The sequence below is a fragment of the Cardiocondyla obscurior genome, linkage group LG14 (assembly GCF_019399895.1).
Source record: "Cardiocondyla obscurior isolate alpha-2009 linkage group LG14, Cobs3.1, whole genome shotgun sequence".
Taxonomy (NCBI): Eukaryota; Metazoa; Arthropoda; class Insecta; order Hymenoptera; family Formicidae; genus Cardiocondyla; species Cardiocondyla obscurior.
In genome coordinates this window covers 3,049,622-3,072,591 of record NC_091877.1, presented here as the reverse complement: position 1 = coordinate 3,072,591, position 22,970 = coordinate 3,049,622, and the positions used below count along the sequence as shown (strand labels likewise).

At 44.9% G+C, this 22,970-nt stretch overlaps 1 protein-coding gene and 1 long non-coding RNA gene across 4 annotated transcripts; one reads left to right on the top strand and one right to left on the bottom strand.

The window, feature by feature from the left end:
* Nucleotides 1-376: 376 nt before the first annotated feature.
* Nucleotides 377-22,898, top strand: LOC139107914 (max-binding protein MNT). 3 transcript variants are annotated; one of them, XM_070665823.1, is made up of 10 exons: nt 385-842; nt 2,886-3,380; nt 7,524-7,595; nt 13,472-13,844; nt 14,503-14,671; nt 15,310-15,490; nt 15,617-15,882; nt 16,198-16,693; nt 16,841-16,978; nt 17,090-22,898. In XM_070665823.1, exons 2-10 carry the CDS (start codon nt 3,065-3,067, stop codon nt 17,497-17,499), a joined length of 2,421 nt encoding a protein of 806 aa, XP_070521924.1. In that variant the 5' UTR covers nt 385-842; nt 2,886-3,064; the 3' UTR covers nt 17,500-22,898. The 3 variants fall into 3 exon arrangements, with proteins under 3 accessions (XP_070521926.1, XP_070521924.1, XP_070521925.1); XM_070665825.1 differs by lacking the exon at nt 2,886-3,380 and having other exon boundaries at nt 377-842; XM_070665824.1 differs by lacking the exons at nt 385-842; nt 2,886-3,380; nt 7,524-7,595 and adding an exon at nt 8,271-8,997.
* LOC139107922 (uncharacterized) lies at nt 16,736-17,210 on the bottom strand. The gene is made up of 2 exons (XR_011546582.1): nt 17,074-17,210; nt 16,736-16,995 (listed from the first exon to the last, which is right to left on the bottom strand). It is a non-coding gene; the product is annotated as an uncharacterized lncRNA (long non-coding RNA).
* Nucleotides 22,899-22,970: the final 72 nt, after the last annotated feature.

Sequence of the window (22,970 nt, the reverse complement as noted above, 5' to 3'; positions counted from 1 at the left end):
AGCCGGGTGTCGGGTGTGCTCCCGCGCGTCGTTGTTTCGCGTGCGTTTCGCGTACGTGCCCGCGCGCCCGTACGTCGCGCAACGCGCGGGGAAAGGGAGAAACGGTACCGCACGTTATTCCGGTGGTGCGTCGCGTTCACCGCGGCGGTGAACGTGACGCGCGAGGGAACGGCTGCCGCGGGCGTCGGGACGGGACGCGGCGACGAGTTCCGTCGAGGGATCCCGGGGACGGCGACGGCGATGGCGGTGGCGACGACGACGGTGGCAACGACGGGGACCGATCGACGGTGCGAGTGAACGACTCGCACGAAGGCAAGCCGCTCCGCGACACTCGTCTCACACGCCCAGCGGGACTGCTGCGTCACATGGGCCGCGCTCATTCGTCGATACAGCCGGGTGACGTCACGATCCGCGCGACGATTGGCCCGCACCACGGTGCCCGGACACGTGAATCGTGGCCGAGCAAGCATGGCAGTTTGATGCGCAGTGGTTTTCAGCACTTGTAAAATGCCACCGCCACGCGCCAGATCGATCAGGTTATAACCCGCGTTTCGCCGCGCGCTCCGAAACGGTCGGCTTGGTCGCGCGGTCGCGAACGCGGGCATTTCACTCGCGCCGACTCGCCGCGACGCGTCAACGACCGCTTTCGCGACGTCCCGATTCCGATTTCGGGCCAAGACTACACGCGCGTTGACAGGAGGATCGCCGATCCTTTTTTTACGGCTGAGAAGTGAGCCCGAGCAGAGGACTAGAGGATTACGAGGCGACACGAGCGTGTCCCATCGCCGCTCCGGGTTCCCGTGCCTCGCCAGGGTGTACGTGCACGAGACGTCTTTCAATCTGTAAGTCTTCGCGGAAGTGCGGCCCTTTCTCGCCTCTTTATTTCCGACTGTGTCTTTCTCTTTCGCTCGAACCACCACGCCCGTTCGAGAGAAAGAGCGCCGGGGTGTCGGGGCGGGACGAAGCGGACGCGCGAGAGGAAGAGACGGAGAGAGCGAGCGGGAGAGTGACGGAACGTGAGTGCGGCCAAACCATTATCTCCGTTACTAGCGCCTATTTAATTAACATGTGTATAGAGATGGTTGCGTGGCGTGTTTTCCGTGCCATAATAGAGCTGGCCAATAACGCGACGTCCAGCCGGTGACGTCGCGGACCGCCGGTGTCGCGATTGGCCGACGTTGCATGCGTCGGCCAGCTCTAACGTGCTACTAAGCGTGTCCGCTTTGTGAATTTTTGGACCTCGGGGCCGCCACCACGCGCCTTCCAACTCTCGCGTCCTCTAAAGCCTCGTGCACACCTCGCTTCCGCTGCAACCGACGACGGTTCCGTTCTGCCGCTGGCTAATCGCCGCGAATCGTTCTGTCGCGCCGCGTCCGCTCCGTTCCGTTCCGTTCCGCGCGTTCGCTCCCTCCTCTATTTTCGCGTGTCGAGCGTGCTCCGCTCTCGTCCCACCTCCTCCTCCTTTCCGCGGAGAATGCGAGCGCGACCAGCGCGTCGCCCGACGTCGTCCGCTTTCGCGACTTCGTCCAATGAGGTGCACTTGGCTCTGAAATCAGCACGTTCAGCCCGAAAGCCCCGTTCCGTCTCTAATCGCCTTCCCACTCTGTCCTTTCCCCTTCGACTCTCGATTGAAATTATTATAAATACCGCCCTTCTCGCTCCCACGTTCGTTTGACCACACGGCTGATCCTATTTTACCGCGGTATCGTTTTCGCGAGAAACAAATTTTTCTTTTTTCCTCGTATTTTTTTTTTTTGTTTTTTATTCGATTTTTCTTCTTTACGGCAGAGACCGTGATTTCTCTTCGCGTCGATTCGGCGCGACAACGCATGGTATATTTTCGTGGCAGTTTTCGCGCACGCTACATAACGAAACGCAGTTGCCGGTCTTCTCTTTCCTTTCTTTTTTTTTTTTTTTCCGCCACGCACGTTCGTTTGAGATTGGCCGGGGGAAGCGAGCTGCGAGAGCGCCGCCGCACGTTCGTCTGGTTTCGCGAATTGCCGATCCGCGATCGGCGATATTGACTCGCACATGTTGCAGCGGGTTCTGCGACCGTTTCGAGGTACGAGGATAAATCGGCCACGAGGTTATACCCTCTCGAACGAATAACGAAACGCAAGGTTTATTCGGGATAAGGGAAGAGGAACAGGTTTCCCTGGCTCCTCGCACGTTGTTAATTAACTCGGGTCTTTGAGCAATTTTTTTTTCGAAGTTCGACCCTTTCGGGCGTTCGGGCTTTCACGAATGCGAGGCGTCTCGTGGTATTTCCCCCGAGCTTTTTCAGCGCGGAGCCTGCTCGATTCTCTGCTCCGGCGACGCGAAGCTCGGGATACGTGCCGTTCGTTCTACGATGTAGAGAAAAAAAAAAAAGAAGAAGTTGCGACGCGCTTGCGCGTCGTGCTCCGTCCGATGCGTTGTTGCAAGAGCAGCGCGTGAGTGGGTGGGCGACCGGGGGCCGCGGGGAGGATAGAAAGGCTTCCCGCGCGACTGCGTTACGTCACGCGTGTACGTCACGTGACGTACGTCGTAGACACACCGGCCGTGTCCGCGACGTCCACGACACCCTCCTGATAAACCCGATAACGCAATCCAACTCGACCGAGCTTCGCGCGAAATATCGCCGTAATTCGTGCCGCGAGCGTCTTGCCAGATTTGTTTTCCCTCCGAGCATGCCGCTGGAGATGCTGCACGTGCGGTGATCTCTCCTTTTTATTTGAAGAAAAAAAAAAATATATATATACATTTATGTATATACATATCGTGTATATTTAGTAGATTATATTTAACAAGATTTAAGTGTCGCCGAGGGAAAAATCGTTACTCTCATCTGATCGATACAAGTAATACCCGCTTATTAACGACCCGTTTTCTTTCCGCGCACGCAGCTCGTCACACGCGGCGGAGAGCAGCAGCGCAGGGGGAGGGGTGCGGAGGGCAACGGGCAGAGAATCGGGCTCGCAACTCGCTCCTGCGGATTCGTCGCCGGCGTCCCGGAACCGACGGCGGCTGCGGCTGCGGCTACGGCTGCGGCTGCGGCTGCGGCGGCCGCGACGTCGGCGGTTCGATGCGCCGGGGTCAGTACGACCATTCGGCGGGTGTTCGCGACTCCAAAAACTCGGCGGAACAGCAGCATCAGCAACACCGCCGCCATCAGAACCAGCGCGCCCTCCACCCCTCCACGACCGTCGGGATAGAGCAGCAAACCGGCCGCAGGATGAGCCTGGAAACGTTACTGCAAGCGGCCTACTATGTCGAACAGGAAGAGAAGAAGCGGGAGCGCCTGGCGAGCACCTCGTCCTCCTCCTCCTCGTGTGACCAGCACTCGTTTGCTTCTGCGCCGACCCACTCCAATCACGCTTATGCCTCCGGCGAGCCACGTGGTGAGTACCACGCGCCGCTTCTCCGCTGACCTTTTACGACGCGTCATTACGACGAGATGCAATGGCGTTACGTTGCACCTCTTATCGTTAGTGGAATTTCGTCCTAGGCCGCCCGACGCAGCCCACCGTCGACTCGCGCACGTTAATTCGCTGACCATTTCTTTTAACGAGGTTTATTAGGATTTATTTAAGTCTAGGTTTACTGTTATTCTTTTTATTTTTTACGATAACTTGGAAACGCTTTTAGGAGTGGAAAACTTGCAGCTGTAACGTCAGAGAGATAACACGTGTGCGAAATACGGTCGATTAACGTTGCTTGAATACCGTTTCGCTTGCTAGGCAGACCCGCGAGCCCTTTCTATCGTATTCGCCAATAAAAGTCGCAGGGTGGAAGGTAACGCGTTAACTCTTGTCTCCTTTCGATTAGATTAGATAGAGAAATCAATAACGCTGATAAAAGAAATTGTAACAACTGTGAAACCGCAACCTTTCGAAAGATATCTTCGTAAGAAAGTCAAAGGCCAGAATGCGAACGAAAATTATATTGTTCGGCGAGACGCAAGTTTTCAGCGAGAGGTATATCACGTTCAATTTCAGTCTGAGGTGATCGGTCCTGTTACTAATAGTTAATCAATTTGTTTTTTTTTTCCAATTCTATAATCTCGATAAATGTAACATTTATGATACAACGTTGTATTGGCGATCGTATTTGCTTTAAGTGAGAAGCACTGGCATGCGCAGTTGCGTGCGATGACCACGCGCTCGCCGCCTCCAAATTAGGTATGATTTACCTCGTGGCAGTGCTTCTCAACTGTGACGAGCGCAAGGAGAAAGTAACGAAGACGAGCCCGACGTGTCAAGTAAACGTGCCTTGGAACGAGAGGCATGGCCTACCTTGGCCTTGCATCGGCCACACCATCCCTTATCTCACGATCTCTCGTAAAGCGAAACTAAGCGGCGGTAGAAAATACGACGTTAAAAATATCCAGATCGCTAAGTAACAAATATTCGAATTAATTCGGGTGTCCGAAAATCCGTCCTTAATCTTATGTAAGACGGCCGCCGTTGATTTTTTTTCTTATTTTTTTTTTTATTTTTTTATACGATCGAACGTTTGATTTCGTCTGGAAGTACGACCTGTCCGTCAAACGACTGACTCGTCCCCCTGTACGCGAAACTAATCGAATCATCGACGTCGCGTCCCTTCGGAGCTGGGTAGCCGGAGTAACCGTCGCTTCTGGCGAGATCAGCTCCCGACGAGGAAAAGCTGGACGGGAAATGGGACAGGGCGCGTAATTAAATCGACTCCCTTACTTTCGCCTCCTTCGCTCTCTCCCCCTTGCGTCCTTCGCGAAAGTCGCCGGGGCTGCCCGACGGTTTTGAAAGCTCGTTGGTAAAATACACGCGTCGCACAGCTTCGGGCTGAGAAGTTAACGTAATTTTGATCGCTAATGTTATCACGCGGCACGCATTTCGCCGGCGTTAATCCCGTGCTCGCAATCGTTAGCCGGGCTTACTACGCTTTTCTCTCCTCCACCCCACCCCCCCCCTCTCTCTTCTTCCGCGAGCACACCGAGGACGATGGAATTTTCCCTTTCTCGTGACGTAGCTAGACACGCGCGAAAGTGCATCGCGGATAAAGGTGAGTATTTGCAGGGGGAGGGGGGAAGTTACGAGGGGGAAGACAAAGAAAACGCGAGATGCGAGAGGGGAGAGGCGGGCTTTAGGTTCGCTCGCGCTTGGCGACGAGTGGCCGGGAGAAGGTGGCGGTGGAGAAGGGCACGAAGAAGCGTGAAGGATTTCGACCGATTCCACCGGTGCACTTCGGCATCTCTCCGCTCGTGGAAATCAACGTACGCGCGCACTCCGTGTGCCCGCCGCTTGCACGCGGCGAGCGGGGAAAGGTGCGGAGGGGGGAAAAAAAAAAAAAAGGGAGAGAGGGAACGTTCTCCGAGGGTGGCGGAAGTCGAGCGACTCGCGGTCGGAAGGGGGACCAGCGACGGAGGAGTGCCATAGGTACCCGACGAGGTCGAATCATCACGGGGTACGTAAAGTAGGGGAAGGTAAAGCGGCGCGAAACTCGCGGCGAGGGAGGCCGGAGAGGAGAAAGACCGATAGTGACCAAAGTGGCGATACGGCGACGCGGCGACGAGAAGAGGAGAGATGGTAAACCCGGGGTATCTCGCGCGTGTTCAGCTGCCAGACGAAGGGGGCGGAGGAGAAAAACGGAGTAGGAAGGAGGCAATCCGGTCACTGACTCTGAAACTACGGTGCGGCCGGCCACTCGGGCTTCATTCATGAGCGCGCCATCTACTCGTGCGCGCAGCTGTTAATGCTTTCTCCCTTCCTTTCTTTCCGTCTGTTTTTTTTTTTTTTGTTTCAATAATGTTGCATCGATGCACATTTAATTGTCTATTAAAATTAACGAGCCAAACAGCACCGAGCGCATTCTGGTATATTTGCGCGCGACGAATCTCGCGTACGTTCGCTTTGATCAAATCCGCTGTTCTTCGAAATAGAAAAGTTTGCGTATCGCTAGCACGCTCGTTGTAATGCGGATGGTTTAAACGCCGTAATTCGCTCTCTATCTCCGTGCATCCGGTCTGTTATCTTGGTGCGCGTGTCGTGTCGACACAACTGTGCGCGATTATACCTGATGTAACCAGGCAACGTGTGTTAAACGACAATTTAAGACCATCTATCGTGCACATGGCTAAAGGATGCAATTCCACTTTATAACGCGACTGTCTTCCCTCATTATTTTATCGCGTCATACGAATTTCGTCTCTGCAAGAGAAAAAAAGACCAACGATACGATTTCCGGGGCGATTAAATAATTTCCGCGAACGTGTAATCTTTTTAATTACACGTAACCATACGTGACACTGACCGAATCACAAAATGCTCGCACAAGCCTAAAATTATGTCAAAATCTGGAATACATCTCTCGAAACTCAATCAATAGAAACAAGCGCTACCTTCCACATTGCTAGGTAGATATACATAAAATCAAATAGAAAAAGTTTAGCGTAGCCTCCGGTTAAAACTAATTTAAAATAAAGAAAAAAAAAAAGAAAAGAAAAAGAAAAAAAGAAACAACTTTCGTTTCGTGATGAATTTTCCATTGCGTGAGCGCGTATACTTCAAAGCTACGAGCGATAGGAGAAAAATATAGGTGCACCGTCGGCAACGACCGGCGAGCACGCGGACCGAATTCGCGGCTCGGGCGCGCATGCACGTCGTCCCCGGCTAAACCGCACCACTCCGCGCGACGGCCGGCCGCGTGGCGTCCTGATCAATCTGTGTGACGTAGCCGGCTCCTCCGCCCGCGGGTGAAGGAGAGCCGCGGACGAGCGAATTGAAGCGAGACGGAGCTGCATCGGGGAGTCGGGTGCCCTCCCTCGCCCTCGTGCTCCATTACACGCATGTACGACTTCCCCTCCATGCGCGATCGCGGCTTCCACCAGCCGCGCGTTATCCGGACCCTTCTAGAGGGGGGAGGGGATTCCCCTCGCCCGCTCCTCCCTCCGATCTAGCACGTGGAGTCCGCGCTTCTTTCAATTTTTCATGCCTTATCGACCTGTAGATTCACCACCAGTCGCCTGCCTTCGCGGCGTTAGGATGCTCACGCGAAAATCTGGGATAAGAGACGGGAGGTAGAGATGAGACGCGGTACCGTGCGCGAGAGAACGCGCCCTCTACGCCTGCACGCTCGCGCGTGCATTCGCTTTGATATTCTTATCGTCGAGAGGAAAAAGCAAAACGTTCAATCGAGCGGTGATTATTTATTATTAGCAAGCGGGGCGGTAATAAAAAAAAGTTTTTTAAGCACGCGTAACGTGCATGGAGTAAAAAAAAAATATCCGAGTTAAAGCTGCGAACGTGTCCGGGCGAAGATAAGCCTGAAGTAGAGGCCGGCTTATCTGTAAAGTTACTTTTCTCGCTTTAAATAACATAGCGAATTTTAGAGATTGATAGATTCGAATTTAGACGGATTAAAAAAAAGAAAAAGATTTTATTTTACAATATAGTTTAGTCATTTTTATTAGAATTAAATAGCAGAGCTTAATTTTATTTTTGTTCAACTTTGCGAGTAATATATAATAAATATACGATTTTTTGTTCTCTCTCTTTCTCTCTCAGGTGCCAAATGCAAAAGAGAACGCACAGAGTCAGACGACCTTTTTTGTGAAGAAAAGATGCTGATTATCGATGGTGAGTAGAAGACAATTTTTTTAATTCGGGAGATGTTAAGGAAAGATCCAGCTTGCTTCTCGTAATATCAAAGATATACGGCAATGTTCCTCTACGTCGAAAGATATTTTTTTTTTATCAACAACGAAAGTTGACAGTAAAATAATCCCTTGAACTTCAACGTGCTAAATTTTTTTTTTTTCCCTTCTTAAAAATAAAATTGGGCGTTTTTGCTGTGGAGACACGTGATCGAGAAGAAATCCGGCACTTAAAGATCTCGCTGCAATGCTCCGGATAGAATGTGCGCGACCGGACGGATTCCGGAGTAATCTCGAGCGCCGACGTGTCACGCGTCGTCGCGGAAGAGGTCCTTCGCGCGATAAGGACGGAGTAATCGTGTCGAGCAGGGGGATGTCACCGTCGCGAGAGGGGAATTTTGCCGCCGCTACCGCGTACCGCCACCACCCGCGTTGTCTGGCGAGAAGGGAGGCACGAGGACGTCATTCCCGATGCCAGCGGCGCGAGTTCGGATTTCAGTCGGTGCCCGCGGTTCACGCGGTACTCCGGAGTCCAGTCCGATCTCGGTGATCGCCGGTTCTCGCGAAACAGCTGATCGTCCGCGCGGAAGATCACGGGGCGTATCGCGACCGGACTGTACTCCGCGATGGCGAAGCGATGTCGCGCATCCGCTTGATTCGTCGAGTGCCGTTAAGTGCGGGATCGGCAAAAATCGGTGGTCCGGACGCTCCCGTATCGTTTCGAGTAACGCGTAACGCCGCGCGTACGAATGACGGCAACGGGAAGCCTTTGACATGCGAGCACCGCTCGGTAAAAGTCGCCCCGAGAACTGTCCCTTCGTAGGCTGTCCCTTCGCGGTGGACGAGCGATGACGCGGCCCTCGAAATCGCTCGTACGGCTTTCGAAAGTTGGACTTTTTCCCATCGCGCCGGCGACCTTGCCGTTATTAGCCCTCGTCGTACCGTTTTCCTTTCGCCGTCGTGATCGACGTAACCGTCACCGCCGCGGCGGCACCGGCGACGTCAGACCTCTCTCCGCGCCGTGCGCTTCGCGTTTCCGCGACAGTTGCAGTCCCGAACGGGTCCGCGCTGAACGAGCGATACCGCTATCGGTACTCGCCAGGTCCGGCGATTCAGCGGCGACGGCGTCGACGTTAGCGGCGAGGAAGGCACGATTTTCCCCGGAGCGAAAGCTCGGAAAGAAGTCCCGGTCGCGCGCGCCCCGATCTGTTCCGTCATAAGAAGAATGGGTGTTCTCTTGCTCTCGGACGGTATCACGTCGCCGGTAATGCAATCGCGCGCGAGCCTGAGTGCCGTCGTCGACGTCGTCGACGGCGGCGAGTCGCCACGACGCAGCGACTGGATGCCGCCCCCGAAGAAAAAATGGATACGACACTATCTTCTCGGTGAGATCCCAGTCGCGCCCGCTTTAAAACGTGTTCGAAAGGGAAGATTATCCTTCCGAGGCCACCCTACGAAAATCCTTACGGATCCCTCTCGCTGACGATCCGTGAAAAAAAATTTAATCTCTTTTAAACTCGGTTCGCCCCGAAGGATTTTTAAAAACTCTTTCAACTTTTTCGATCGAAACAAATGGCAATGTACAATTTTTCTTTCGTTAAGATTTAATTAACCACGTTTGAGAGATAATTCGCGAGTTATTTTTATAAATATTTAAGATAACGGTGAGGAGTATTGGCGTATATTTTCCCCACTGTTCCGAAATGATATATTTCGCGTGAGCTGTGCGAAATAACGGCGTCGCGCGAATAAACGCATGTCGCCGATGTATTTTCGCGATACGTGCGAATATTTCGGTTTCGAATCTGGCAGTGAAATGCTCGCACGCGGAAAATGCGGGAGGCCGAGGTGGTCTTCTGCGACGAACTGTTTTCAATTTCATCGGGAGGACAAAACGAGAGGTGTAACGTCTCGGATTTCATCTCGCGAGCGAGTTGTCGCGCGATTATTCTCTCTCGCGCCGCGTTGTAAAGTTTAATTATTTGCGCGAGAATCGTGGAAAATCCAAAAGGAAACTGTCCGCTTGCAATTACTCTTGAGTAATTTAACGAAATGTATTGCAAACTGTATCTCTCGTTTGACGATTAATCTATCGTTAGTTCTTGAAATAATAACCGAAAGATAACATTTTCTTTTCCCTTTTTTTTTCTTTTTTTTTTTAAGGTAAAATTAAAAAATTAAAACACTTGAATCTATTTAAAAATTATGTAAAATATTACCAGATAGAATATTAAGACCTATTAAAAATTTTAATTAATGAACCTTGTAGCTTTAAAAAAAAAATTCAAATTTTATACATGTTCAAATGTACAGTTTTAAAAGCAACTACGATTTCGATTAACATCCGTTTACTGCGCTTTCCGCTTGCAAATTTTTTTTTTTTTGTTGATTTCACACGCGGAATAAGAATTCGCGACTGTCTGTCATTATGTGAATTGATTGGTTTGATTTTTTTATTCTCTCTATTAATCATCGTCGCGAAACGTCGTGATCCGTAGGAATATTACGTTTTCGGAATTCTCGATCCTTACTTTCAGCCGCGGAGCTTGTTTTATCACTACTTTGCAACGCGTGCATTTTCTAAAAACGACGCGATCTCCCTCGGCGTGATTTCGACGAGGAGGATCGTCAAGGGCCATGAATTTGAAGTATGTCTGCGGATACAAGATATGGAAATCGGACTATTTATAGTTCGTAGAATATTTCCAAGTCAAATAGCACCTATACCTCGCGACTATCAAGTTGAGCATGCGAGAAATGAGATATGCAAAGTGTAGAAAATGCGAGGAATGTAAATATTATGTTACACCAGTAGGCAGTACGGATCACTGGTTTTTTGAGGAAAAAAAAAGAAGAAAAAAAAAAAAGAAAAAAAAATCTCACGGCAAAACGAAAGAGGAGGACGGAAGAAACATTGTCTATCCGAACTCGATATTCATAGATGCACAGACACGTGCCTGTGCCAAAATTCGTGATTATAGGAAGATATTTCGTAGAACGTGAGTGATAAATGGGGCTTTTGCTTAATGTATTTTAACGCGATAAACAAGATTTATTTAATACTAATTAATTGTTATCGAGTGAAAAAAAAGTTGCGTTCCCAGTACAATATTTGTGCGAGATACATAAAAATTTTGAGGCTTGCGGTAACTCGTTAGCTCCTTCGCAAACGACACTTCGCTTAATTGACGACTAGCACGTTCCGGCATCGTGTCCGGCTATATGAACGCGCGATTATCCGCGACCGCACGCAAATGATTGCAAATGCACGTGGATTTCTTTCTCGGTGGAAGGAAAGGGAGAACGGTGCGGTTTTTCTGAAGGACGCGTTCTAACCGGCGCGGCGCGGTCATTCTCACGAGAAAATCACATATTACGTCATCGGGTGACGTACGTTCTCGAGCATTGCTCCCGCAAATGGAAGTTTTCCCGACGGAACTCTTATTCCGATCCAATAAAAAAAAATAAAAAAAAAAACGGCCCGTCGTGACTTGCCTCCGAATTAATACTTTTTGTATTTTCCACACGCTCCTTTTTGTATTTTAAGTCCCAACACACCCACCGGCGGGGTAGAAACATCCATCACCGTTCCGTTTTCCACATTCAAGGAGAACGCCGATCAATGGATCGATTAATACTTATATCAATTCGGTGTCTCAACTGTTACGTATGACTAATAACGTCCGATCGAATTTGCAATGCAGAATCGATATCCCACCCTTTCATTTTATACGGCTCATTTCTGTCATCGATGTAATTCAACTGCGAAAGGCAACGTGACGTCGGAGCCGATCTTCAAACGGCCCGAAAACGTTCTCGAATTATTTCACCTACGCGTGGGGTCGGGGGCGATCCGGAGGGTTACGTTTTTGTCTACAAAAGTGTTTAAATGCAACTGCTAACCGTATGCGCTTTTAAGAAATCGGATACGACGCGAGTAGCGAATAATAAAAGCCTTTTCGAGCAGTAATCGCGGCGCGATTTTGCGCGGATGCGGCGTTATCCTGTAACATATATTATACATTCCTCACGCCGAATAAACTGCTGGGTACTCGCGCGCTCGCGCAAAAGAAAAAAAAGGAAAAAAAAAATTCCGTTGAACCGATCGGCATATCATTTGAAAGGAAAATCACGTCGCGGGTTTAGTTCGCATGTGAGCGAATATGCAAATAACGTCGGGTGCGAAATTTATTACCGCAAACTAGGAAACGAGCGGCAATTCGCCGCGGACTCGCTAATACTCGGCGACGTTCTGAGCATTTTTTTTTCTTTTCTTTTTTTTAATGTGAGATCGACCGAACGTGCGCGCAGGGGATATTAAGTTTCGTCTCGTTCAACACACCGAAAAAAAGAAAAGATTCCTCTACATTTAATCAAATTTATTAAAAACCAAGAATCGCGTTTCAAATGTGGTTATTTGACTTTTTAAATATCGCACACATCAATGTCACAGATTAATTTCTTCTTGCGTATTTATTTCGTGCATTACATACATTACATAATTTTATGGCTCTATGTACATTATTAAAAAAAAAAAAAAAAATAAAGATATACCGCTTTAAGATTTCCGGAATAAAAAATATCTCTAAATTCAACGTGGTGCAAAGGCCCGGAGACTCCGTTGCGACACAGCCGAGCTTAAAAGTTCAGAAACAATTTTTTTTTTTCCCTACGAAACGACGAAAATGCCGGATGCACGTACGCGTTTGTTATAATAATTAATCGTCTACGAATTAATTTCGAAAGGCATATCGCGACGCCGTCGTCTGTTTCTCGGCCCCTCGTAGTCTGCGTTGCGCGGATGCACCACGCGCGATTCACGTCTTCGGGCGTTAGGAATAGATTTAGGAAGAGATGCGAGTTATGCGACGGGGCGGCGGCTGCCAAGTCGACTCCGCACATGAATGGGCCAGCCGCATGTGCGTACACGTGCCGCGCTAATTTATCGTGCCGACGGTGGACCGAGCGCACCCCCGAGGAGACAGGAAAGCTCTTCGTGCCTGGTAGCGAGACGTTGCGGTTGTTCGCGAATTTGTTATCTTCTCTTGTCCAGGCGAAACATAAATTGCTGGCTCAGAGACGCACGATACTCCCTAACGACGCGAAATACTCTCGTGAAAATGGTCTGCGCGTGGATATTTCACCGGTATTACCCGCCTGCACATTTAATAACGCAGTAATCTGTTATCTTGGCGAAAATTATCGATCGAAGCGATTACTTTGAAAGCACGATTAATTTCTACGGAAAATACTTTTTTTTTTTTTTTTTTTTTTTTTCCTGTAAATAAATGCAGTACAATTATATTGCGTATATGTATAATAGTCTATTATATTTTTCTTTTAATTAATTATTTCGTATATATGAAATAATGTCCAATAAATTGCAAACTTGATTACAGAGTTATCGGTTCCGTACAAAAAAAGAAAAAAAAAAAAATTGAATCGACAAAGCGCGGTTGGCTCGTTCAAAGCCGTCGCTACACCAAAGAATATCTGCTAATCTTAGGCAAAAGCGCGGCCATTCAAGCTCGAGAGTGTAGAATAGAATGGCAAGCCCCGGGAGCTTTGTCGTCTGCATCTGCGGAATGTCAGCGATCGTACCTTCGTGAATGTGTGTCTATATCCGGAATAAAAAATTTCGGAATAATGCGATAAGGGATGCCGTAAAACTCTGACCCTTGCAGCATCGACTCGCTCCAAAAGTATCTCCCAAACGCTGTTATATCATTTATTTTAATTGCAAACCTTTCTATATTTATTTAAAATAGTGCCTAAAGAAAATTTATTTCTTCGAAATAACAAATGATGCGACGAACCAAAGTTCACCTAGATAAAGCTAAATTTTTAATGATGTTGCAGAGGAAGATCCGCTGGAGAACAACAGAGTGAGTCTTTCGCTAACTTCCCGAGGGACCTCCGTGGTCGCGAACACGCGAGCCGCGCCGTCGTCAACCGGATCAAACTCTGTTCAACTGACTGCGCTCCATTCCGTGTCTCATCATCATCCTCATCATCATTCGCAACCACCGCAACAGCAGCAGCAGCAGCAACAACAGCAACATCACCAGCAACAGCAGCAGCATCACCAGCATCACCATCATCATCACAGTGACCACCATAGCACGCATAATCATTATATGGAGAACCATAATCCGAATCAATCCCAACAAAGTGCGGGAAACCTCGTTGTCGACGTTGAAACGAATCACGACAATAAAAAACACCGATCTGGGTAAGCTCGATTAGTTTAAATTGTTTACAAATTGCAAACATGTATTATTCCGAACCCCCTTTTTTTTTGTGCTGAAATGCATTGTCTCAAGATTCATTAAAAATCATTAACTCATATTTGAATTAGTCGAACATCGAGTCAAAGAAGATTGTGAAATTAACATTGTCGGAAGATTTTATTAATCTACTTTGCTTGTTGCGTTTATGCTTTATCAGTGCTGTTATGGTAGAGTCCGTCTAAAATAGGCACGATAATGTCCGTCTATGACGGACGCACGCTTGTGTCGGCGACACCGACGCGTTTCATCGCGAGTCGATACGTCAGCCTGTTGCTTCGCGTTCTCGTCTCATCTTCTCTCCTCGCCGCTCCTCTCCGTGCGCGAAGCTGACGCTGTCTGTCGCCGACGTTACAGTCGGCTATACCTATTTACGCCGTGCACGTGTCCAGGGTGAATGGCACGTGCACGAAGCGCCGCTCAGCGCGTTGCATCGCGCGGCCATAATGCGCGTGGCATTACATGATTGCGTTTTATAGAGCACGTAGAAAGGCACTGTAATGCCGCCTATCCTAAAGTAGTAAACGCAGAATCGACAGGCAAAAACAGACCAACGTCTTTTGTCCGATACATCATTTTACGACTTATACCTTTTTATTGCAGAGCGTGCCTGATTCGGTCCGGTACAAGGGAAGTGCACAACAAACTGGAAAAAAATCGAAGAGCCCATTTGAAAGAGTGCTTTGAACTTCTAAAGAGACAGCTGCCATCGCAGGACGAAAAGAAGTCTTCGAATCTCTCGATTCTCCACGCGGCGAACAAGTATATACAGGCAAGTCGCGTCCCGTTAAATTCAGGGATTTGTAATTGAAAAAACAAAAAAAAAAAAGAAAAAGAATTAGAGGTTTCTTTGGTAGTTTTTCACGGGTGTGCGACACGTCGCGAGAAGTTGGGAAAAATAAACTGAAAAATAAAACTTGATTGTTGGATTTAATTCGCACTTTTGAAGTATTGTTAACAATTGAACTCGATTGAACCGTGTCCTCCTTCGTTCCGCCAATATTGTGTCATCTCCGTACGCGCCGTGCATTTTTGTGCGAAAGGCATTACCTATATCGGTTCCACGTGACCGAACGGCCATCGATGTCATGCCGCGCGGCACGTAACAGCGACGAGCTGTTTCCCGGAGTTTTATCGTTGATATTACACTCAATATATCTTATTAGAACGACAAAGGCGTCAGCGTCCAAGTGCAAGTTTGACGTGAAAAATAAAATTTCACTACTTTCTCACAAAGAAAGAAATAAGAAACTACGTTGATTAATATAGTTGTCTTACAAATTGATATCGTATCACGTTTCTTTTTATTCAAATTTTATCTGAATTTCTGCTTGAATGTTGGTAATAATTTTAAAAGCTTTTTGAAAAATTAATAATAATGATAATTAAATTTCTTCATATGTTTTACAGGCATTGCGAAAGAAAGAACGAGATTACGAACATGAGATGGAGAGGCTCGCGAGAGAGAAGATCGCGGCTCAACAGAGATTGGTGGCATTGAGGAAAGAACTTAATGCAACTTGGGATCCTATCGATATTAATTCTCTTTTGCTGGAACAAAATCCCGGGATGGATGTGGTAACTAAAAATGGTAAGATGTATTTAAAAATACGAAATGTAGAGAAACTTAGTAAAATAAATTTTCAAAGATTACTTTACTTTCATATTCCCTCTTTAATATATTCTCTTTCTAATAAATAACTTTATTCTATTACAGAAAGTACAGAGATTGATGTTACTGGATTGCCACGGGGTGGCACGAGGTACAGCAGCTCGAGCAGTCTAAACAGCGTAACAACGGCCAGTTCCCCGCAAACGTTGCAGTCCACTAGCACGACTTCTAACATTCATAATCAGACCGCGACCGCAGGTGTCGTTTGCCAAACGCAAGACCTGAATCTTGCGCGAGGTCCCAGGGAGAGTCCACCTGTAAGTTCGACTGCCGGAACAGTATCCGCGCCTAGCATTTCTACCCCGTCGCAGGTACAGTTTTCTCTCTTATTAAATTTAATAAAACTTGCAAAAAAAGACGGAGTTATTTTTTTCGCACCTTATCCAAGGCGAAATAGCAAATGTTGCGATTTTGCAATAAATTGGTGCTAGAGCAAATTACTACGCGTTTGCAGAGTCGTTTACAGATTTTTAACTGGAAACGGCTTTGAAAACGTGTAACATGCCCATTAAAGCAAGTTTATTCTTTCAATTTTATTTAATTGTTTAGCTTGGAACGCATGTACGTACATATTTAAAATGTTAAAATTTATCTGCAAGATAGTTAGGGTGGCATTTTTGTTTCAGGAGAAGGTCACCACTTCCCCCACCGCCAGTATAGTGCAGCAGCCGCATCAGCTGCACTTACCGATCAGCGCCCAGATGTTAAACACGAGTCAGGGCCTTGCTACTATTGTACCAGCTCTACAGCACATCGGGCCAGGGCTCAGGGTAATACCGAGCGATACACGGCAGCAGATTTTGGTAACTCACGCCCCCAACGAATCTAGACCCTTGACATTGGCGGTGCAAAACTCGTCAGATCAGTCCAGACCGCCGTTGATTGCCGTGCAATCAAACAGTGGAAACGAACCGAGGCCCGTGGCGCTCGTCGTTCACTCGTCTGCCGCAAACGATAATCGAGTGACATTCGTGCACTCCAATTTATCTAACAACGACAGGCCACTGGCTTTGGCTGTGCAATCATCCGCGAGTGACGTTAGACCCGTCACTTTTGTGCATTCGGGAAACGAAGGTAGATCATTGGTCCTTGCCACACATTCACCTGCCCTGAATGTATCGAGTAAGTAACAAGACTTGATTTTGTATAATACGATTCGCGAATTTTTACAGAATAATTTTTATTTTCAAACTTTTGAAAGACACAGAAGATGTATTTCTAAAAAAAAAATCCTAGAGTTCTGGAATTAACAATAGGTTTGTTTTATAGACGCCCAGACGAGAATAAGAGCTGGAGATACACAAACTACACATAAGATGGTCGGTGGTGTAACACTCGTCGGTGGTAATGGTTCGGAACTGGCAAGGCTTCCTGGTGGCGCGGAATTGAACATACTTCCAGCAAATGGTAATAAGATTCACATCCTAAACGGAAATTTATTATTAATTTTGACTTAAATCTTAATTTTATTTTTATTTATTTTTCATTGACTTTATCCTTACGTTTAATATTTTGCAGGCTTAACTTTAAGTCATGGAGTATCACTTCAAACCGCTGCGGGTAAACCTACTTCGACAATGATGCAGAACTCTCCATCCACAGAGAGTATAGCCCACATCGTCGGCCAGCATACGCCTCTTTCCGGCTTGACTCCGATTGTCACGCCGATGACCGTTGTCTCCCAAGGTAGCCAGGTGACCGCTCACATTTTGGCACCGTCAAGCCTAGCAGGGAAAATGATCACTACGCCGATTCTCAAGTCCGTGGGACAAATGCCGCTCGTAAACGCTCAGTATCTTAATACTACGACTTTAGTGAAACCGGTTGTCGTCGTGAGCTCACCGTCAACGTCGACGGCGTCTTCGACAACGGTGGCAGCGACAGTTTCCAACACGCAATCTTCTTCGACCTCAAATTCGACCGTCTGACAGAATCAAGAAAAGGCGAAATTAATCTGATCGCGCTGGAATATCAAAATACGGTTTGTCGGTGTTTTTCTAGTAAACCTCTACGTTTACCTAAAATAAATCTATCTTTTATTATCTGTTGGAATTGCTTAGATGTGTTAGTAACGAATTAGCGAGAATATACAATTTAAATCTGAAATTGTTTTATCACAAAAACAGTAAAATATCACGATGGAATTTTGTGCGAGAAAAATTTTCGTTTATCGTGTTACTTCTAACATCAAAGTAATCTTGCATTCGGAAATGTCATTTGGGACTGACATTTGAAATACAAGCTCTTCCGAAAAGTAAATCGACTGAGAAAAGCGTGAGAAAAAGTCCTTGCTCAAAACATACGATATGTATATTGTACACGGTACCTTGATTTTATTAAGAAAGATAGTTTATCGCGAGTAAATTAAATATAAAGAATTACTTTATGACAATAGAGTCCGTGTCCAAGAATGAAAAAGCTTTCACGTTAGTATGGTGACGAATTGACGCTTTTAAAATTTTAAGGCTTCTGGTCTCGTACTTTATTTGGATCATTGGTTCGTTATATTCTCGATTCGGGAAGATTTCTTTTTTCGTTACTTTGACAGATAACTTTTTTTTAAGTGTTTTATGTTATGTTTGTCTGTCCAAAATATATATATATATATATTTTTTTTTTTTTTTTTTTTTTTTTTTTTTTTTTTTTTGATAAAATAAAACGGGAGAAGACATCGACTCGCAATGAAATAATTTTACTTTTTACATAACTTTTAAATTGCTTGACTGTTTTGTAAGATTCGTTAATTGACCAGTTTCATCATATTTTTAAACTGAAGTATCACAGGAAATGATAATGACGGTATACTTAGAATGATATTAAATTAAAGCAAAGGCTCCTGCTTAACGGCATACGACGGAACGGTCTGGATTTAATTATTTAAAGAGTGAAAACTTGAAAAATCAAAAATCACGAGAAATTTTGTATCTTAAAATTGATCAAAGGGCTGTGGAGAACGGATATTAAACCTTTTATCCGCCGGAGGTCCGTCTGTTTAATTTCGATAATTCAATCGCAAGTTGTATTAAGTCGATGATAAAGACGGAAGTTATTTAAAAACGGTGGCAGATTATATAAGTTTAATACATATTAAGTATTTATTTCTCTGTATTTATTATATGTTTACTTGCGTATTATACGAATCGCTATCGCGCTTTTCACGAACGCATAATTACCACACGCTACGAATATATTGATTTCCTCATGCTCAGATTTCGTCACATAGATAATATTTAGAAAACGTATGTTCTAAGTCGCCGTCATCATTGTAATCTGTCTCGTGAATACGTGTGCACCGTAACGTTCCATACTTTTGTACAAACATTTCATTTCTGTAACGCGATCCTTGCATAATAACTAAGTAAGAACGGCTCGAGTAGAGTTGAAGGAAATGATAATGCTCACAACTGTTTGGAAAGCTAAAACGATCGCACGCATTTATCGAAATATCGATTCTACTTCTTTTCGTTATTTTCTGTACAAACGAGAATCGTCTAATAAAGGTACAGATCAAAATTACTAATAGAAATTTTTTAAAGCGAGAAGATGCAATGAAATCTACATATAAATGTTTAATATCGCTTGATAAACTTTGAATTAAATTAAAAATAGCTTCACGCTGACAGTGGTTGCACGAAGAAAAAGAAAACAACATCTATATGCAGTTCTTTTTATATGTATTTTTTCTGATCTTTAAAAGTAAAAATTTTGATCTAATCGCAGGTGACGTGCAGTTTTGTACGAAAATAATTAACTCGCAGTCTACGAGTCTTGGATTTGAGTCAAACCCTTTTAAATTCATAAGTCTTAACGGAGTTAGAAATTTTTAGCGTTGTTTATATTTCAAAAGAGCAGCTTAAATTCTTGATTGCGAAGTCTCTTGCATTTCGACTACTTAAGATTCCCTGTGTGGTCCTTAACGATATGAATGATTAATTTATAGAATGAAAAATCCTCATTTCAATTTTATGTAATTTTGATCTGTTCTTTATCCATCGAACGATCTTTCGTACGTTTATTCGCTTTTGTAAGATCCTACTGTACGCCTTCGTTTGGTATTTTAGCAACGAGATCGTCAGCAACGACTGAGACAATGAGTTCGTTCGTGGTACACATTAATAGTCTCCTTTACTTTTTCGCGCGCGCGCGAGATTGTGACGATCTCTCTCCCTCGGCTATCAGCTCTTAGTTTATGTATATTACTAGTACCGCTAACTCCTACATATCTACAAATTTGTTTTGTATCCTTTAAATTATTTAATCGCGAATAATATAATTAGCGATATTCAAGTTAAGATGTAAATGAGTGGCTTAACGGGCTACAAGATCACAGAAATGTATCTCGATTGAATCTGCTTGAATATTCAATCGAATATTCAAAGCAGAAATATTTCGCTAACCGAAAATCAATATGAAAAGAATTCTTTGCGCTACAAATTGTAGATTGTCGATTACGTTAATCAATTTACTGTGTAGAATTTTTTTTCGAATCTTAAGTCGTTATATTCCAAATGCACGTACCTACCGAATTTTCATTTAATCTGCTGGCGTCTTAATGAAAGAAGGGAAAACAAATTAATGTCTTTTATAATGTTAATTGCCGATGATCGTATTGTGAGTTTCTTAGTGTTGGGGATGCAACATGCGAAATTTAATTTGAAAAAAAAGCATAAACCCAGTTCGAGGTACTAGTCAAAAGTGAAAAACAAATTTGTTGAAAATTTTTTTCAACTCGGACGACTTCAATTTGATGAGACCTCAAGTTGTGCAATGGCTGCAAATTATACTACCGCATGTCCTGTGACACACACATTATTCACACACATATACATATACACACATATGTAAGAAACATAAAACGGGACTGAAATGGAAAATGATAGAAAGAAAAAGCAATGTGATCGAGCGGGAAATGTTGCAGAAGCGGCATTTCGCAATCAGCTGTTTTAGCCGTGACTGAAAACCTCTGTCGGTTAATTATTTTAAGCGATGTAATAGTCTCATGTAAATAATTGCGTTAGCGAGGATAAACTAAACGGGTTGAGAGACGGAAGAAAACTAAAGATAGTATAGCACTGATTGTGAGCACTCAAGCTAAATAAAATAATGTGAACAATGTGATATAAATGATAAATAAAAAATTAGCACGGTAGCGTTTAAGGAGAGAAGAATCAACTATTAAATCGTTTACGGTGTAGATAGAATGCTGGTAATTATCATTTACTAATATCTTTAAAAAAAAAAAAGAAAAAAAAAGCAGAGAGAATGTCAAAAAATTCAATTGTACATAGAAAATGCGTGGGAGGGGGCGGGACGGAAGAAGTGAGACACGAGAAGAGAGAAAAGATACGCAGAGGGATTGTAAGATACTGTATAAATATATTAAATATCGAAAAAAAAGGATGAGAACGGAGAAGGAAAAAAAAAAAAAAAAAGAGAGAGAGACAAAAGGATAAATGCAACGTGATGGACTGTGCCGAATGCGATGCTCGTCGCATCGCCGGTAAAAATCGCCGATGCCGCGAATATCTCGAAATCCACGAACTGTATGTATCTGACCGGCAACGTGCAGCAAGGGATGCGTGAGACCGCGTGATTGGATGTGCGTGTGTGAAAAGAGTGTGTAGTAAAAACGTTATTATTGTTGTAGTCTATATCGAATTTTGTTATATGCCTCGACTAGCATGCGAAACGATGAAACTTCTCTTACAACACGTGTGGAAAAAAAAAGGGAGAGTGAACAAAAAAAAAAAAAATGAGCGAAAAGAATGAAACAGAAAAGAGAGAAGGAAGGATGAAGCGTGAAAGGATGGAGTGACAGTCGTTACTAAAGAGATTCGATCTTTTCGCATATGCGACACTTTTTGTTAAATGAAGAAGAACAAGAAGGTAAAAAGTGTGCGATGAAAAATTCAATGCAGTCTATTACAATAAAGATTAAAATGTGAGTGTGTGACGGTTGTCCAATTCTCCTTGCAGTTGTCTAGTATTCGCGCCGATTCCAAGACTCTTGGCTCGACCTCGGATGCACGTGAATGACGAAAAGTGCTTTCGCATTCAACTGCATCCTGAGAGTCCTCCCAAGTCCATAAATGTAAATCGAAATCTCGTTTATTTATTCAAAGTGTCGTTGAGGCGAGGAAACATAATTAATTAATTCGCGTGTATTTAAAAGAAAAAGAAAATTATTGTAAATATATATATGTATATACATTTTTTTTTTTCTTTCATTCTTTCGAAGAAATTATATAAATTCAAGATAGTTTCAAGTAAATTAATTCCTTTCTTTTAAGAACCGGTTGTTATTTGCGCAATATACAAAATTGCGCTCGAAGACACGAGCCGAGAGTAACGGGTTCGGCGGGACTCATTGTGCGCTTCTACGTACGAGATAAGTAGCGATCGAAAGATTTCAATGAACGACGAATACGCGCGATTGCGATACGCATTTTTTTTAGACGGTCCGGTTGCCAGCGAGTCGTTCGTCCAAGCGAATTTTCTCCGACGGTAGATCGGGGACCGAGGTGCAAAAAATCAAAATCGGGTCTGCCTTTTTACTAATGGCTAGCGTTTAAGGAAATTTACAAAGCACATTCAGATGCAGCGCCGGCAGCGTGAGCGTTCTATCACGCAATCGATTAATCGCGGAAATCAAAGGCAAGGGATCATTCAAAGTTCAGCGTTATTAGAGATTTCTAATTTTAGATCGTTAACTTCACTTCTGTCGACCGTGACTGTATTCGGCGGAAAAAGCTGCTCGGTGAGCGGTTAACAGATTATCGGTTTCTTGCTTAAATTCAGCAAAGAGGGCAAGATTTAATAAAAAAAGATTTTTTTTAATAAAAAAAAAATTTGCTGAGAGCTGCTTTTTCTGCTGGACACGTACGATCGCCTTTCTCCTTAGAGGAGGTCCAACAGGAAAAGGTATATTCAGACAGAATTACAAAGCGCATTTCCGATCTTTATTTTTATTGGAATATTCTGTACTATTTTATCATTTTACTCTAATGAAATACGCGCGAGGCGGTCAAAATGTCAAAATAAAATACTCGGGATTTTTTTCGTATATAAATTGTCTGAATTATGTATGTTCATCGAGATTGTTGGACTCTGAATAAGATCGAAAGTTCATTGCGTGATAGCACGTTCGCCGCCGCGCGCTACAGTTGGAGAACTGCGAATTTTTAGAACTAAAACTATTTAGCTCTTATTCGATTCATACATATGTAAAATCGATTTCGTGATCTGTCCTCTCGTTGAATAATGAAATCGATCGGCGCGTCTTTCCCTTGTGGCTGAGTTGCACACGAATAAATTGATGAATAGTTTAGTCGTTGTTTCTTTGAATCTCGCCAACTTTCCTTGAAGTCTCTCGTGATCTTTTTGCGGTTTAAAACAAACC